Source organism: Gasterosteus aculeatus, chromosome 12 (genome assembly GCF_964276395.1).
Source record: "Gasterosteus aculeatus chromosome 12, fGasAcu3.hap1.1, whole genome shotgun sequence".
Lineage (NCBI taxonomy): Eukaryota > Metazoa > Chordata > Actinopteri > Perciformes > Gasterosteidae > Gasterosteus > Gasterosteus aculeatus.
Genome location: NC_135700.1, coordinates 12871054 through 12889570, shown reverse-complemented (window position 1 = coordinate 12889570; position 18517 = coordinate 12871054). Strand labels below are relative to the sequence as shown.

General features: G+C 42.1%; 1 protein-coding gene across 5 annotated transcripts; it reads left to right on the top strand.

Annotated features, from left to right (window-relative positions):
* The first annotated feature begins 1185 nt into the window (after positions 1-1185).
* Positions 1186-17042, top strand: polr2m (RNA polymerase II subunit M). 5 transcript variants are annotated; one of them, XM_040163399.2, is made up of 16 exons: positions 1186-1716; positions 2408-2488; positions 4933-5031; positions 5734-5898; positions 6005-6097; positions 6195-6308; positions 6412-6564; positions 6891-7016; positions 7679-7807; positions 7893-7987; positions 8298-8403; positions 8813-8896; positions 9090-9196; positions 13150-13728; positions 13821-14043; positions 15120-17042. In XM_040163399.2, exons 1-16 carry the CDS (start codon positions 1642-1644, stop codon positions 15261-15263), a joined length of 2373 nt encoding a protein of 790 aa, XP_040019333.2. In that variant the 5' UTR covers positions 1186-1641; the 3' UTR covers positions 15264-17042. The 5 variants fall into 5 exon arrangements, with proteins under 5 accessions (XP_040019333.2, XP_077940957.1, XP_040019317.2 ...); XM_078084831.1 differs by lacking the exons at positions 13150-13728; positions 13821-14043; positions 15120-17042 and adding an exon at positions 9300-11485 and having other exon boundaries at positions 9135-9196; XM_040163383.2 differs by lacking the exons at positions 13150-13728; positions 13821-14043; positions 15120-17042 and adding an exon at positions 9300-11485.
* Positions 17043-18517: the final 1475 nt, after the last annotated feature.

The following is an 18517-nucleotide window of genomic DNA, read 5'->3' as shown; positions in this document are numbered from 1 at the left end:
GCTCCAGTGGATGCAAACCACGTGTGTCTCCTGTCTCATTGTCGGCTTGTCCGTGGTGTGTCCTGTTGGTCGACCCGCCCGGCTCGAGCAAGTAGCAGCAATACTTGCTCTGTTCTGTCCGGCTGCTTTGTTGGCATGTTCCCTGCTATCCTGCACGTATCCCTCCAGCTTGTTGTTCCTTATTATCCGGATTGTGTTTTTTGTTTTACACCTCTGTTTTGTTACTCATTTGTGGACTGTTCTCCCTGTTAGTTAGTTCTGTTTGTTTTTGGACTATTAAAATCCCCCTCCCTCTTTTCCGCGGGTCTCTCTGCATGTGGGTCCTCCCCCACAAACACCCGTGATGCTGGTTTGTTGGGCCGGCCCTCTGGAAATAATCTGATACTGAATACAGATCTGTTCACAAAAGAAGCGAGAGCGCCATGAGGACTGCACCTGAATACAGGATGCATTTATTGGTCAAAGACCTATTGATATATATATAGCGGTATATATATAGATAAAAGTTGATATTTGTTCCAAAATAATGTAGAAACAACGGTTGCTTGGCAACTTCAGCCATTGAAGTTGACTCTCCATTCCTCTGTGACTCCATGTGTCTCTAGTTTCACTTAAAAGGGAGTGACTGCAGTCCTTTCACACAAGGAATGTGATCTGGCTGTTATGATGATTGTCTTTCTGTTCCTTAAAAATAGTTGACATGAAGTACAACTAATGAGCGTACATTAGTCAAGTCAAACTGGTTGGGCGTGGTTGTGAGGCAGAGACAATTTTGTTGGCTGCGTTGTGCAGATTAAGCAGCTCCTGTACTACAAAACACCTCCTATACTTTTACTGTGAAATTATTATTTCACACTCTATTTAATCGGAAGGAGAACTTGCAGCATTGATGGAAGACATATTCAAAGCACCAAGACAACACCACACAAATACTCTATTACAACCGACAGCCCTGGAAGTTTCTACTTAATTGTACCGGCTACAATGAAATGCAATGGACTAAATGTTCAAAATACTATAAGCTCAACTAAAGTAAAAAAATACCTTCAACTAGTCGTTGAGCATTAATAAGACTTTGAGATCCTGCTTACAATCATTACCGGTGTCGAACTGTAAGCACCTGCTTCTGTTATTAGCCTTCAGGGCTCTACCTGTAGCTACCCAGCCCAGGACAGAGGCCCCTCCCTGTGAAAGTCCTGCTCTCGGGGGCAGGAGACACAGACCAGGGAGGCAACTGAAATGTGGCCCGGCAGGTCTGATGGGAATGCAGAGACCGAGAGACAGACAGAATGAGAGAAAGAGGCAGGGAGGTTGCAAATAGTGGAACAAGTCGGTCAACCAGGTGGAGTTAGAAGCAGTCTGGCTGGAATTAAGAGAACGACACGGTTGGTGTTTTCGTTGCTGAGTGTGGGACCGGACACCGGATCATTTCGCAGACGAAGAGGGAACCTTTACTCCTGCTAACACCAGACTTCACAGATTGGAATTTCCCTCCTCTTCCCTGGCTGGAGCCGGGGGGCAGATGGTCAAATAGAGAGTCTCAGCAGAACTCAGGAAGGAGCAGCGAGAGGAAAGGGGGGGTGGGGAGGAGGGTTGGGGAGCTGAAAGGGAGAGAGCCGCGGAGTGGACAGAAGAGGAGACATGTTTCGCTACGGTTCAGGACAAAGTGTTTCCACCACCACTACAACAGAGGGCTCTGCAGACTTCCCAAGTCAGGTGAGAAGTCCCTGATGAGTCAGGACGCTGAAAGCCTCCTTTGGTCTCCCCCCTTTTCCTCCTCCCTTCTCCTCTGTGTTTTGCAAACAGTCCGGGTTTTTTTTCCTTCTCCCTCTGCTGTTTGTCCCCAGTTTCCTGGTATTTGCCTTTTATTTCTTTTCTGTAAACGGTGAGTTACATCTTCTCAATCCCAACTAGCATTCGCTGTTCCCTGAACATCAAATAGTTTGTTATAGGATGTCTCACTTGCGAGCGCACGTAATGTGAGCTGGGTGTGCGGGAGGCAGGGCTGTCATGTTTATTTGAACAGCTCTCTGATGAAACAGGCCTTTGTATTAAACAGGCCTTTAAACTTATTGCCATTGTTTTCTGATGAAGACGGAACATATTATGATGTAGTAAACAGAGTTTGAATGTGGTCACTGCAGCTTCTTTTTGCGTGTTGACCAAACAAAGCTCTCATTGTGGTGTAGTTTTTACAATCTATCCGTAAGCAGGGGTTTGGAGCATTTACATACACTTTGTTTGCAGTTCCCTTTTCATTGATTATAAATAATTATAAAAACTATTTTCTACGTAGGTTTCAGTGATGTTTCAGTTTTTTCTCATTTTCTCACGATGACATAATGCAAACATATAGTTGTTTGCAGAACCCACTTTAATTTGCTTTTTGTTTGTTTGTTTTTCTCAGAGGGGGATCCAACGCCTCCGGTTAACTCTACATCCAGAAGATAATGGACACGAGGACAAACAAACAACAAACTCAGACACAGTGAGTTGTGTATATCTCCCTCATTGAACTTCTACAATTGACCATGCTGCGTCCTGACTTACTACAAAGCACTGCAAAATTAAAGGTTTATTCAAAAAAGAGTTAACTTAAACCACAGTCACCGGTATACTCTCAAATTATAATACAGATGAAAAAAAATAGTAAAACCACTGAGTATGTATACGTATTTTTTCATCTGAACAAGTTACACAATCATGACAGATAGAGCATGTGTGTGTGTGTGTGTGTCTGTGTCTTAGAATGCACAAAGCTGTTTCGGATTTACTTCAAAGCTAAAGTCCAACCATGTGTTAGAAATCAATTTCATGCGATAGAGAATATTTGAAATGAACGCACAATATATTTCATATCATGACTGGAACATCTGAGACACATTATGAAGTGAAACGCTGCCGATAAACCTGCTGCAGTGCGCGAGTCATTGGGCGCAGCCTTCATGTCAGCTCACATTGGGTGGACTGTGTTTGTGAGTTAAGCAGCAGGCCGTGTGGCTGTTTGCTGTGGGTGTCTCTGCCCCTGCCTTTGTTTGCAGTCCACAGGTCAGAGATTGACAGAGAGAGAGTGTGTGTGTGAGAACTGATTATGACACTTTGCTAAATGTTGGCATTGGGAGGGTTTCTTGACCTTGATGTACTGAATCCTTACGGAGCGCTAGAGTGGTACGTTCGTTTGAACCTTGGACGGGGAGCGCGGTCCTCGTCTAGTTACCCCACCCCCACGCGCTCCACTGATACCACAATCTCTGAATGCGCTTCCTTTTGAGAGCGTGGGACCATAACTATTGAAACTGATGAGAGAGTGAGCATGGAGGGGGGTAACGGCCATGTGCTCGATGATATCACGTTCTTCAGTGTGTGTTTAGTGACGGCACAGCTCATTCTGCACATCGGGAGCTTTGACAGCAGCGTGGAAATCTCTGTTTTCCTTTTTTTAACAATAACAACCTGAGACCTGAAGTTCAAGGAAATTGTTAGGGAAGAAATGGCCTTGTAGGAATAATTACATTATGGGAAATACTTATTTAGCCAAAAAGTGGCACAAAGACAGGTTAAAAGTAACAGAATCTGCCGACCAGCATCTCTACAGGTTACTAATCATTCTTTTTAATCTTGTTTGTTTAATACTTGCAAAAACTAGACTGCTGAATTTGCATATAGTTATGTGTAATTAATATGATGATTGTTGACTCAGGGCAGGTCCAAACTGGCGGTTTCACTTTTACTAGGCTCTATGCTAAGCTAAGCTAACCAGCTGCCAGCGGTCTAAGAATCGAAAAGAAAGGCAATGGGTGGAATTCCCAAAAAGACCATTTACACGACTTCTCCAAAGGTCCAAAGGATTCCAGAAACACACAATTGTAATCATGCTGGTTCCCAAAACAAAAATGTTAGAAGTTAAGAACTCACTTCTGTGTTCTCTCCGTGTGATCATTATGTATTCATGTTGTAACTTCGTAACTATGTTGTTATTGCACAACGTTCAAAAGCGACACAACAGGGATGATTCAACGGTCCTCTTTTTTAATCTGTCTTTTTACATATTGCTGTCCTTTCTTGTTGTTTTAACAAATGTCCATTTTATTTGCTCAAACTTGCATTTTTGATATTGTCTAGAGGTAACGTCAAGGTGCATTATTTGAGTGTGTTTTTTTGTGACATTTGAGTCCTTCTTAATGTGGTCATGAGGCAAAGCAGTCAGATATTGGCATTGTCAAATTCAGAGTTTAAGTGACAGCACAAAGAGCACTGCTATTCTGAGTTGTAGTGTTGGAAACACATAAACATGGCTGTACTTATCTCCCATCTATTGAAATTCCCATCCGCCTAAAAGCACCATCACCATTCCTCAACAACACGTTCTCTTTAAATGAAGAGGTGAAGAAATATGAGGCATGGCGCCATCAACAAAACAACACTGGAGTCTTTGTTTTAGCTCCTCTTCACTATTGTCTCTGAGAGACTGACACCGATCTATCTATCTAACAGAACTGGTGGAACAGTTACCTAGAAGGTCACCTACAGTATCTCCAAATAACAAGTTGACATTGTTGCACTGACAAATGAACAAACTCAGTTAATAAACTACTGAATACTTCTCTGCACACCCACACCGAAATAAATTCTGAATTCTGAAAATATTTGACGACCAATTCTAAGTTAAACTAGACTACATGGAGACTTGATTACCTGGACAAACAATGTAATACACACACAGTAGAAAATTATGCAAAAAATTCCAAAGCAGCTTGCATTGAGACGTGAACAAGCACAATGACAATTATAATGAGTAGAGTGAATTATTGCAACATAAACATTGCTAATAAGAAGGTCTGTCAGTGCTCAAGAATATTTACACTACATAATAACAGATATTTCAAGCATTTGTGTGAATGTTGTATCATTGTTTTTTCTCTCTACCTGTAGCCTGAGAAAGAGAAGGATGCCAATGTGCTATGGAAGAAGAAGAAGAAGAATGGGCTGATCCAGAGAGAGAGGCCTGCTGGCAGGGAGTCACCTCAGCAGGTAGACGGCCACATTCAACACATGAATAAAAGGCACAACACTGCCACCGCTTCAGCGTGTGTGTCACTGACTTCATTCTGTAAAAAACACCTTTCTGTGCATGCACCTTAAGGTTGTCAATTACAATGTATTCACAGATATTGAACATGAGCATATGCCTGCTGATCATTATAACCACTTCTGTCTACCTGTGTAGAGATCATTCTTTCTTGTCTCCAGGCAAAACATTTAGCCTCTTTAACTAAAGTACTAAAATATATAGGCCCTATATTAAAAAGAAATCTCTTTTTTTTTGTTGTGTAATTTTATTGGTGCCCAGGACTATAACTGTCATAAGTATTTAGTGCACTGTTTAAAAGGCCACACATTTTCTCGCCTGCATCAGCCGCCGGGTTGCTACACAGCAGCTCATTTACTGGGTTGCAGAAACATGACACCTTCGATACACCCTGTACTCTTTTTTTAAACGGGTTGTTCCCAGTCTCCTCTTCCAGTGCTTTGAAACAGTAGTACTGAAAATACTTCTTCAAGCGCACATAGGCAGGCGTGTGCATCAACGCACAGACACAACAATCATGTGGTTACACTTGAAAATGTCCATTTGTGCAAATGGTAAGCAAAGATATGAATACACACAGTAGAAGTCAACCTCAGTAGAGGGTGGCTGCAGAAACCTGACCGGTGTGATCTTGTCTCCCTCAGCACCTCAGAGACATGACCAATGGGGCTCCAGAGACTGCGCACGAGAATCATGGGCCCAAAGTGTACGGCGTAGTGCAGAGGATGGGGTCGGACAGACAGCAGGAGGTGATGGCCCGAGAGTGGACATCCAATCAACTTCAGGATGAGATGAAGTACATCAGGGAGGTGAGTGGAAACTTACAAACAGTCCGTTCTTTAGGGCAGCACATCATCTATGCAAGGCTGTGTGGCATGTAGTGGGGATAAATATCTGCATGGTTTGTGTATGCAGGTGAGAAATTCGTTGGAGAAGGTGAGAGAGCGGATGTATGGCCAGTTCGGAGGAATGCAGCAATCAATGCAAAAGCTTTCACAGGAAATCAAGGTAATTAACTACACGGTGTGTTGCCGAAAATCCCTTAAGTTAATTCTGTGAAGCTGTGAATACATGTGAAAATTCAATGCGCCGTGTGTGTATGCAGTCTGCAAATTCCCATCGGAGGAGTCTAGAGTCAGAGGTGAGGATCCGGACGACAGCCATGGACAGCTTCGATCAGATGAACAGCTCCCTCATATCCGCTAACATTGGCCTGCAGGTAACAGATCAATAGGACTGAGTGTGTGAAGACCTGCTCCGTGACTGCTGCATGCCATCAAAGAGAGGTCCTGCTTGATAACTAAAAGAAGGTTCCTTTGCAGAAATCTCTACTGGAGAACTGTCAGAAAAGAGTGGACACGAGAGACGAGGTGAAGAATTTGCGAAGCACCTGTAACAAAACACAAGAACAACTAAGAGAAAAGGAGAAAGAGCTGCAGGCCACGCAGATTGAAAATCAGACTCTAAAACTGCAGGTAATTCCGTCTCTTCAACCTCATTCATACAAAACATTACAGTGAGAACAACAGCACTGGCAGATTTATTGAGCTATCGGCCACCTAGCGGCTGTAACCTGTTCTTATGAGTTAGTGACAGTGGAGAGGGTCAAGATGTGCGCTTGCTTTCCATTTGACAGCAAACAACAAACATGTATGAGGCTCAGAGGACAAAGCAGAGCGCTGTGATCTAGCTGATTTGTTGACAGATCAACTCACTGTAGCACACTACACACGCCAGCTTCATCTTCTGTTCTACTGTCAGTATGGAATGATCCATTTTTGCTGTGTTGTGGACTTTCTAGGTGGAGTCTGCACGAGAGGCCAACAATCGGGCGCTGCAGGAGCTTTCAGCAAAGCTAAAACAGGAGTACGAGGAGAAGCTGCAGCAGGAGCAACAGAAACACAGGGAGGAGATTGAAAACCTACAGGTCCGCATTTCTTTAATTCTTATTCAAGTAGACACATAACGTATCAGTGCCAACAAATACTATTGTTTGTTTTTCATAAGAACGGGATGAATGTGTGATGATTAGGTGACGCATTTTGACACAAAGATTGTGATGCAGAGAAAGGTCTCTATAGAGAAAATGTATTCTAACCGACAAAAATGCAGATGTTTCGTTCAGAGTGGTAGTTCTCAAGATCGCTCTTGGTCTCAAGACCACATCGCCACACCTCGGTCTTAAGCAAAGAGGACTCTCAAGTCCACATCTGTGGGGTGATCACTAAACCGCTTGCGCTTTGTCTGATTAATATCTTTGTTGTGATTGCTTATAAACAACACAGAAAATCCACCTGCAGTGCCCTTTAACTACTTAAACAATATATTTATTGTATACATACACACAAATACAGTATAAATGGAGTAAATAGGAATTGTGTATGTATTCTATTGGTGTTTTATGAGAATGTGGATCTTTCAGATTCATTTCAGGAACGTCAACTTGGTTTGCATGTGTTTTTTATCGTAAGCGTGTCATACGGAGTGGGTTTTGCACCACAACACTAAAACCCCACAACACTGACGTTTGACGGGCCGTTTAATAAGCAGTCTAACATCTAATTCCAAAATGTATGTCTGCTCTCACAGGCCCAGTTGGATGAGTACATCAGGCGACTGGAGGAAGCCGAAAAAAACATCAGAATCGCAGAGGCCAAGATTGCAGAGAGGGACCAGAGGATCGTTGAATTGGAGCGCCTACTGGGCTGCATGGAAAAGGTAAGACAATATTTTGACATGAAAAAGATGTATCTACATTTGTTATAGATTTACAAATAAGTACAATGAAAACATATTTTCACAGGAAAAGAGTCAACTCTACGAGAGGCTACAGAAACTTGAACAGCGTCTCCGCTTGATGGAGCAGACAGACACAACTGATGCAACCGAAGTCAAAAGGTACAAAACCAATTTACACATTTACAAACACTAGTGGTATGAATCCCAGCTCAAGCTTAATTTCCTAGCTTTGTAATGCCTCAACGTTTAAATCTGAGAACTATATGGCACAGTCTCAAATGAGCAATTGAGCAGTAGAAATGCAACTTCAGCGTGATATTAAATGACACCAAAACATACAAAGTACTAATGAGAAACACTAGTAATGTCTGAGCTTATTAATACTGCACATTTACAGAAAAGATAAAGACCCCTGTCACCAGCATGGTGGATTTATGTGTGGGTGTAACTGCTTACTGGTCCTGCTTAGGTCCAAAGAGCTGAAATCGGAGTCTGTGGATCTCCGTGAAAGAATCAAACACTTGAACGACATGGTGTTCTGCCAGCAGAGGAAAGTCAAAGGAATGATCGAGGAGGTGAGGAGAGTTCATTTTCCCGCGGTGCCTCTGTTCTTTGCTTTGATAATGTGTGTGGATGCGGTGCAATGTCAGCTGAAGTAGAGGAGGTTTGTTTACCAACCAGAGTTTGGACGAGGAAGATAAAGCAGAACCAAAGTCGATAATGGGGGGAGCGATTTGCAGGCCATTTCAATACGTTCTAATGAACTGCTAATGCCACTTAGAAAGTCAAGCAACTATCTCAAATGTGTCAACATGATAAATGTTGACACATTTCAATGATAAATGAATAACAATGAATACTAATTGGTTTAAATGCTATTTTGCCATATAGTTAGATCCAAATCACAAGAAAAGGATTGAGAAACCATACCAAAAGTCTTATTGGAAACACATGACAATTGTTTTCAATCTTTAACGTGTGAAGGTTCAATCGCTGCGAGCTCAAGTTGCTCAGAAGGACCTCTTCATCTCAGATCTTCTGGACAGAATCGCAATTGTAGAGTGTGAGGTAAGACGAATCCTTCACTGTGTGTTCCCTGTGTGTTTTTCGTTTTGGTGTGGTGAGCTATCGATGTGTGCTATGTGTCTGTGTGGTCTCCTGACGTCACTGCGCCCACACTGTCAATTTGACATGTCTAGTGACTGCGGTTCTTTGCATGTACCTAGGCTGACAGCGCTGTTTCCTGTTTCTTCTTTCCCAGAATAATGAATTAGAAGACAAGCTGAAGTATTTTATGTCCACACAGAACAGCACACGAGGGGTTTTGGAAACCAGTGAGATAGGAGTAGGCTGCGATGTGCTCCCTAGGTAAGAAGCAACGTCAGAGCAACATTTTGAGGATAATCAGGTTACATTTAGCGCTCCATATAGTCATAGTGTCTTATTCTAATGTCTGACTGTACATCTGCAGACATGAAGCAAAAGGGCATGATGTTGAACCTCCTGTTCCCTCTGAACCAACTCATCCCCATCCCATTCAACATCCTCCACCTGTTCAACCACCACCATCAATGAAATCTCCACCACCCACTCTACCTTCATCAGCGACTCTACCCGTATCACCCACTCCACCTTCATCCCAAACACAACCTCTCACTCCGATGCAACCTTCATCCCCAACACAATCTCCATCCGCCAATCTACCTTCTCCCACTGCTATAGCTGAATCACCCACTCTACCTCCATCCCCAACACAACCTTCAAACCCCACTTATCTTTCATCCCCCACATCTCGCCAGCAACATCCATACTACGCCCTAACAAAGCCTTCCCAACCAAGGACATTCACGTCAAATAATCTTCCGCCAAGTAGGCTGGAGTCCAGTTTACTAAGGTACACTCCCGGCGAGTACAGCCGCTTCCTGCAGCACAGCTCCTCAGTGCCGGGTGGGTTGTACCCGTACACGCGCCCGTCTGATTCTGAGCCCCCCGTGAGTCCAGTCCAGTCCGGCAGAGATGAGTTGGACACAGAAACTTCTCTACTGTCTTCTGGACCGAGATCAAGAGCCCCTCAAGTTGAAACACCGTTCATGAAACTTCTGCAAACAACAAAAAAGATCGACATAGACTGATCTTGAGGTAAAAGTTCAACATTTCAGGGAAAACATTTATTTCTTCTCGAGAGTTGATTGAGAACTGACACCACTTACATTTTTTTATGTTACCGCGATGATACAGAGAGCAGCTGGTTAGCTTAGCCTAGCTTAGCATGAAGACCAATAACAAAGAGCTAGCCTGCAGGTGTCAATCAACAAAACAAAGGGAAATACCCCATCAGCCCGACCTATTGCATTAAATCATCTAAGAAGCAGCTTGTTGAGGTATTTTGGGGTTGCAAATTGTTTTGTCAGGAAAGATAAGGGCTACGCAACATTATAAGAAGCAGCTTGCTAACTGCAACCCAAGGGCAGTGGAGGCAACAGGAGGGAGTGAATCTACGGTGCCCTTTTCACTACTTTTCACTTCCCTGTGAACCGTCGCCAGAAGCAATGCATCGCCTCTCTATCGTACAGGGGTCATGGGAGCGACTGTGAATAGTGGTATGCCGTTCAAGACCAAGTCTGTTCGAGAAAAACCCCATCAAATGGCAAATTGACGTTTTTGCTCTATTATACATGCTGGTAGATGAATTTTAATACATATTTACAGTCATTGCGCTTAACTTAGCATGGAGTTAATATGTACGTCATGACTGCACAGTTCTGTTTCTGTAGTTAAGTGCAGCTACATATTTGCTATATTTAGTGGAATTCATGCTTTCCTCTTAAGAAAACAAAGAAGCGTGATTCCTAAAATGTTGAACAAGTTGTTTAAACTCACTTGTCTATTATAATTTCCCCTCTGAGTTCTGTTTTCAAAACTCGCCATTCATGACATACTTAGTTATTTCACTATCACGTTTGACTCAATGATGTAAAAAGTCTTTTCATCAAAGGATTTTCAGCCCATATTTGGGTGTAGCACATAAAATGGTGCTTGTTGTAGGATGTAAATAATCTGATCTCTTGCTCTGTAAAAATATTTTGTAAGTACTGTACTGCAAGATTGTTTCTTTCACACTGTATGTAGCCTAACTATGTTCCTCAAAGAGCTCTGAGCATTCAGTCCTACATGAAGGTTGATGCAGTTATTATCTTCTTGTTCATACAATTATAGAATAGCAATGCACAAATTAAATTAATATCATTTAGTCTTTGTTTTTCGTTATGTACAAGATATTTATTAACATGCTTTGTGCCTTTGTGAACGGCCTACTATCTAATACTGGGGGTGGGATGCATCACTTTGAATTAGCAAGAGGGTAATATAGTAATATGATGTTAATTCAATGGCTGTGCTGAAGTTAAGATTTTAAGTCACTTTAAAGACATTTACCTTATTTGGGTGACTGCTATTCCTGAGCCACAGGAAAAAGTATTATCCAGCTGTTATCCGCACTGCCAGAACTGTGTTTAAAAAAGCATTATGATGTGCTTTTTTCTCAACGATACACATCATACTGAAACTAATGATGAGAGGCCATCGTATGTTTGGATAATTTAGATTTTATTGTATAATAAAATCAGGCATCCTGATTGTGCCAGCACTTTCACACTGTACAACCTCGTATTTTCTTTTTAAAGCTGAAAGGTTTGACTACCTAATTGTTCTTTGAAGCTGATAACTCCGTCATAGCTTGGTAGAGACACAAAAGAGGCTTTAAAATATATATATATATATATATATATATATATATATATATATATATATATATATATATATATATATATATATAATTTCACACCTAATTCCATATGAATTGTGAACTCCAGATAAATGTTATGTAAATATGCAAAACCATAATGACAACATTTTGTGAACGGTCTGTTCTGCATAGTGGACAGATTCAAGATACTTTATTGTAAATTCTGAAAAAGTCTCCAAAGCCGTAAGTAGTGAATTAAAACAACTGGGTAAGATATCATTTAAAAGACTTCTAAATCTAAAGTGAAGTGTGCATTAGGTGATATACCAGTAAAGTACACGAAAAATCACAGCACGTGATACACCTGTTTTGATTAGTTTGTGGGACTCTGATATGAAAAGAAGATTATAGGTTAACTTAGAAAAAACAAAAAAATATAAGAAAGGCGTCAATGTTTTACAGTGCACTGTATGGTTGTGATCTGACTTGGTGCAAACACAAACATTGGTATAATATAGCTTTTTATAAATATATATATAGTTACTTCCCCAAACTGTGCGGCTGTAGCCAAATGCTGAACTCACCTTGAACTGTGAGAGGGTATTATGTGGACTCCGATGGGACATTCTGGTTGTTGGGTCATTGTTTGTTGCAATCAATGAGAGATTGGTTGTCACAGCGGTCGGAAAATTTCCGGGAAATAGGAAAAGCAGGCGTGGAAAATCTGAGAGCCTAAGGTCTGCTCAGACTGACTGCACTTACTGGCTGCTACTGACTGTGTTTGGCCTGTAGAGGGCAGCAAATCACCTTGACTGTCAGTGACACGAAGAAGAGGTGCAGCCCCACTCTCCCCACAGGAGAGGCGCTAGATCTCCACCTGCTGGATTTCCACACACGAAGAAGAAGAATCCCACTTCGCAGTGTTGTTGTCTCTTGTATGGAAGAAGTGAACCCGCCGTCTTCTGAGTTCTCTGACGTTAAATCTCTCCACTTTGTCCCAGAGTCCACTTAATGGGTGGACTTTTAAAGTGGTCAAAGATTAATTGCAGTTCGTATGAACTTTTTAAAACTGCGACGTCAGCGCACGCGGTGTGTGAATGGCTGTAGCTAGCAGCTAGCTGTCACCCGCTAATAGTGATGTCCTCATCGTGGACAGGGCGCCAGGGACAGGTGGGACACCTGAGGACCCAGAGCAAAGATGAGCTCCAAGAACTTATCCTGCGACAGGAGAAGATGCTCTCTAACAAGTGAGTTTACACTTCTAGCCCCCCGGTGTTTATGCTGTATGGTGCTTAAGATCAGTAACCGCGTGACCTCAGTAAATTAAGTTTCATCTACTTTCAGTGGCAGCAGAGAGGTGGCGACCTAAGGAGACGAAACGAGTTTGACTAGTTGTAATGAAAACTGTTGGTCTCATGGTTTTGGCATAACTATATCTTAATTATGGGTTGGTGGTTAGAAGTGGGCGCGTTACAAATAAGACTAAAACATGAGTGCTGGTCTGTTTGTCTCACATCTGTATCTTGAATGATTATTTTGATATTATCATCCAATGATGCATTTGTGTTGTTTGCAGGAGGTTTTTACAGAGCCTTCCAGACAAAGGCAAAAAGATAAAAGAATTTGCAGAGAAATTGCGCCAGGCCATTTATGACCACAACGAAGAGGAGAGGAGACAGAGTTTTGACTCTGTTGCCAGGACGCAGTTACAGACTAAGTATCAGCAGGCTTTCCTTTTGCAACAACGGGCCATCCCCAACTCACCAACAGCCTCGCAGCCAAACAGGCAAAGTGAGGCTGCTGCAGGGGATGCGGTACCTGTCTCCGCTCATAGGCTGGAGAATACTTCGGATGAGCAACAGGACCAGTCCGTCTCCCGCGCAGCTGCTGGTGAAACCATAGAGATGGCCGCTGCTGGGGCCTCTTTGAACTCTGATGAGACAAAAGAGGATGACCTTGTGGAGGCCTTGGGCAGGGTGAAACTGTCTGAAACTAGTTCTGGTTTCATTACCGAGTCCAAAGACCCGTTGAACAGCACAGCAAGAGACAATTACTTTCTCGTAAAGGAAGGACCCAAAACGCCCAACTATGTAACAGTCCTGGAAAGAACGGAGAAGACTTCAGCACGCGGGAAGCTAAAATTCAAACCAAATCAGTAAGTGGACTTGTACTACACTACAATGTAGATTCAATTTAGCTTTATCACAGTTGCTATTGTGACTAACATTTTGTCACCCGTGTTTCCAGGCTGCCTCACAGAAGTGACGTCTCTCCCTCAGGATCCTCGTCACCCAGCCGGTCTTCTGAAGGTTCATCGCCTCTGTCTGCACAGGCCAGGAAGGAGCGGGACAGAAAACACCTGGATGACATCACTGCAGCCAATCCCCCTCCTCTCCACCACAGTCCGGCCCAGCTTCTGTCTCTGGAAGAGTCGGCCGACCTCCTGATGGAACAATTCAAAAAGGAACATGTTAGTGCAGTCGAGTCCACACACACACAACACACTTGTCTTATGTCTCATCCAGTGTAAACATTAAACTACAGGCAGAGATCAGATCAGGGTCAGACATTTAAATATATCAATGTAATTATACTATTTTTTTAATATGAGAATATATATTATAAATGTAATACGGTGTTGTCTTTTCCTTGATTCTAAAGGCTGCAGGTGATGTATAAATCTTTAGACTAGCTGTGCTATTAGTTGCCTTTACCCACATGGTCATTGAATCCAGATGATTCATTGTTATTAAAAATCATTATATTAATATTTAATAAAATTACCAGTAGTAAACCTTACATGACCGCCCCAATATCAATATTGAAATGTTTGGTCCACAATATTGTGATATGATTCACTCCATATCACCCAACTCTCCTTTAAACGAAGTTTCTCACTATGCTGTGTGGTATAATGTTGAGGGAAGAGTATTTAAATGCCTTCTGAACACAGCTCTGTGTTACGAAAAATATACATGGCATTGTGATCCAAGACATTTAGATTGAGTAACCGAGGAAAAAAGAATAAACGCTAAACAATAAATAAATCCGAATCATCTATCTTGGTCAAATATGAGTGGGCATACAAATAATTTCACTGTTTATTTTATTCAGGATGTTACTCTGTGACTCTGGTCTTGTCTGACACATTTTATCTACTGTAGGAATGTATACATATGAGCTAAAACAAATGGAGCTTACTCAATGGTGCCTTTTGGCATTTTTGTCATCTAATCAGATGGAGAATTAATTTATTTCCAGAATGAACTGCGTGAAAGTCCCCGATCAGACCCCTCCATCATCTCTAGAGGGCAGTGTTCCGGCAGTGTAGGAGCTGTTTATTCCTTCACATCCAAAGAAATGACTTCAGAGCCAAACGTCAAGCAGTGTGCTGCTCTCAACTCACAGAGGCCTGTTAAGCTCATTATCAGTCCCCACTTTTGTTGAGGGTTTAACAGCTATAGCCGTGCTGCTTTATAATAATAGGCTTGTTTTGCCTTCACCAGCCTATTCATGTGAATGTTTTCCCCCTGTGTTTAATTTCAGGAGTTGCAGGCCAAGCTGGCAGCCCAGAAACTGTCTGAGGGATTGAAGATCTCTATGGGGAGCTACACTCCTTACAGTGGCCCGATGGCTGCCTACAGAGAGGTTCAGGATGAAGGAGCCCAGCTCTCCTCAGAGGAGGACTGATCCTGGAAGGCCGGAGCTGAGGAAACCAGTTTGGCCCCGAGAGAAACAGGCTTTGGGCCTTGCAATCCAGGATTTTCCCTCCAAGGACAAGAACTCTTGAGAGAGGAAAAAGAGTCTTTGCACCGTGTAAAGACATAGTTTGTATCCCAGACTCAGGAAATCGAATGGCGGTTGGAGAAACTAGCTTGCTCAATTGTCATTCAGATGATATCAGGTTCGGTATCGCTGCTGGAATGATCACCTGCAGTTGACTAGGAGTCTTGAATTTACATTTAAAGCATGAATCATCAGGGAAATGTTTCTTACCACTGTCCTGAAACCACTCATTTTCAGCCTGAGAGGGGTGACTATTATAATATGTCAATATAAATATTGGCCTTATACATCAGCAGGTTGAGCAGACTGTTTTGGCACATGGTTGTAAGATTACAGATTTGTTTTGGAAAGAAGGAGGCATTGCGTTTACTCTTAAACTCTTAAATATATCATATAATATATCATTTGCATTGTTGTTCACTGAAAAGGATTAAGAGTGTAATCTAAGACAAAGACGAGTTCTGTGCTTTGTGACTCATCTGAATAAGGAAATATAAAGTAAATTCACGTGAAAATTCTTCCTCCTAACAGAATATTTATATTTTAAACAGTATTGACATTTGGGATATTTTTCACATTCAGATAACATTTCTCCGATGCAGATTATGTACTTTTAAACGTAAATTTAAGTTGTGAGCAATACATAATCTAAACCATCTGGTTATTAGGCGCTATCAGTTTCTAATGACGGGGCCAGCTGCATGCACGGGTTTCTTTAAAGCCGTGAGATGTTGTTGAGCAGGGGTGTGTGACACACTTGATGAGATTAATGTAAGCGTTGTGAAATATTGAAGCTTGATGGCAGAGACATCTGGACCTCGTTGGGATCATGTTGTTGCTGGCAGGCGATGATGGGACGGCAGCCGGCTAATGCAACATGGCAAATACCATTTCTCAACTCAAGCTAATATGTGGGAGATAAGAAGTGCCGGCAACATTCAGCGTCATTCCAAACTGCTTTTCCCATCATTCTTCCAAATCTGGCAGAAGACTACAAGCTATCTTAATTTAAACCTGATTCGGGGAATTTAATAAGGAAGAAATGAGGCCTGTTTTGGGGGAAATGAGGCTGGTTTCATGTAGGTCAGACTCTGGTGATGATGCCCCCTGATAACCTCTGGTCGTTTTTGCCACGCTATTGGGTGTGTGTGTGTGTTTTTTGGGGGGGAAAGGGCATTTGATTGCTGTGTATTTAGACACTATATCTGATGGGCTCCAGAAGGGCCCTGTGGTGACGTCCAATTACAAATACATGAACACGCTCCGCAGAAGATCCTCGTTGCGCTGGGATTAATTACAGCCTACCTTGGTTACATGAATTCAGAGACTGTTACCAATTATGGGGCACATTTTTTCTGTTGCTTTTCTCTGTGGTGTCTGGCGTCAATGCTAACTCTGAACGTATGTTGATGTTGTTGAGGTGGAACCTCAGCACACACACACACACACACATTCTAGTCAAGTTGTCCGTTGATGAGGTTGTTTATATTTTTCAACTTGTATCCCAGGCCTTTGTCTCAGATTAATAAACTCCTCGGGAAGTGGTCTGCAAGTGATTTGCTCCAACTCTTCAGTCCGAAATCACACGTCTCGCGGGAGAAGGAATAATTTGCTGTTTGGGAGGGGAAACTGGAATGTGATTTCAAAACTGCGTCTTCAAAGACTAGTCAGCTCAGCCTTAAATTAGATATACAGTATGATGTATAGACTGGCGTAAAGCACGAGTTAGGCCCTCGGCAGAATGATTGGATTAAATCTGCCAGGTTACGATGTCTGAGGTCATGCTTTTTACATTCTCTGATGTTTTTGTCATATATTTTTTACGGTACATGAGGAGATGAAATAATGCATCGCATAGCAACTTTCTGCAGATAAGATCTCCTCATCCCAATTAGAACCAGCGCTCCCCCTTCTTTCTGCTCTGGGACCAGTGGTGGAAGAAGTGCTCTGATTTTTTACTTCAGTTAAAGTACCAATAAAACGATGTAAAAGTGATGTATTGCATTCAAAATTTGAGTGTTATCCGCTAAATGTCTGTAAAATGTTTAATGTATGTTTTTTACTTGCTCCGCAGTAAAATCATATCTAACATTATTATAATGCTGATGCTGATGCGTCTGAGCACAATTTTACTATAATGATCAATCTCGGGAGTAGTGAGAAGATCGGATGGTAAATGAGGAAGAAACGGTCTGCAACACATTTACATTCCTTTATTAATCATCTCAAATATTTTTGTGAAATATTGGATACATTTAATTCTTTAGGTCTCAGTCGTTTAGGAAAGCAAAACTACTCGTCATTGACTTCGGTTAGTATTTAAAACATATGTTTTTAAAAACGTCTGAGAAAAAAGCTAGAAACTATAGTGGTTGGATGCAGAGCGGAGATATAAACAACATATCGTTCTAAAAGGTTTGGTAGCAGTTTGAAGTAGCAAAAACTGGAAGCAAGTAGCCTTAAAACTGTCTCAGGTACAGCATTCAAGTACTTCAAACTCTGTCTAGAACTGAGACAGAAGACACTTCTCTTTAAACAATTTGAACTTAGTTTTTGTGAATCTTGACATGTGGACGACAAACCTCCCAGCTGGTTGTTCAAAGACAACGCAAGTTATTTGTGTTTTTCTAGAGTGTGAAAACTTAACAAATGTTCCTAATGCAAATGCATCAAGCTGTGAATAAGAAACGTTTGCCTTTTTGTAACTTCAGTGTGTGTGTGTGTGTGTGTGTGTGTGTGTGTGTGTGTGTGTGTGTGTGTGTGTGTGTGTGTGTGTGTGTGTGTGTGTGCTCTCTTGACGCGGCAGCTAGGAAAGTAAATACTTTCCTGACGGGACTGTGCTGAGCTCTCCACTTATCTCAACGTGAAATGTGTGTGTGAGAGGAAGCTTGCACATATTTCATGTCACGACAGCCAGAGGAAGCATGATATGTGGCTGCAACATTCATGAGAGTCCTGCAGTTGACTGCCGATAGGAAAGTATTCTCCGAATGCCGGGTGAATCTCTTGAAGGAAAGAAAAAGACAGAGGTGCCTTGAGCTGAGTGCCGGTTGTAAAAGGCAGTCAAGGGCCAGTGATTTATTGCATTTTTACATTCTTTAGATTAAGTTTTCTGTTTCGTTTGGTTTTACATTCACCAGACACGGCTATCTTATTGC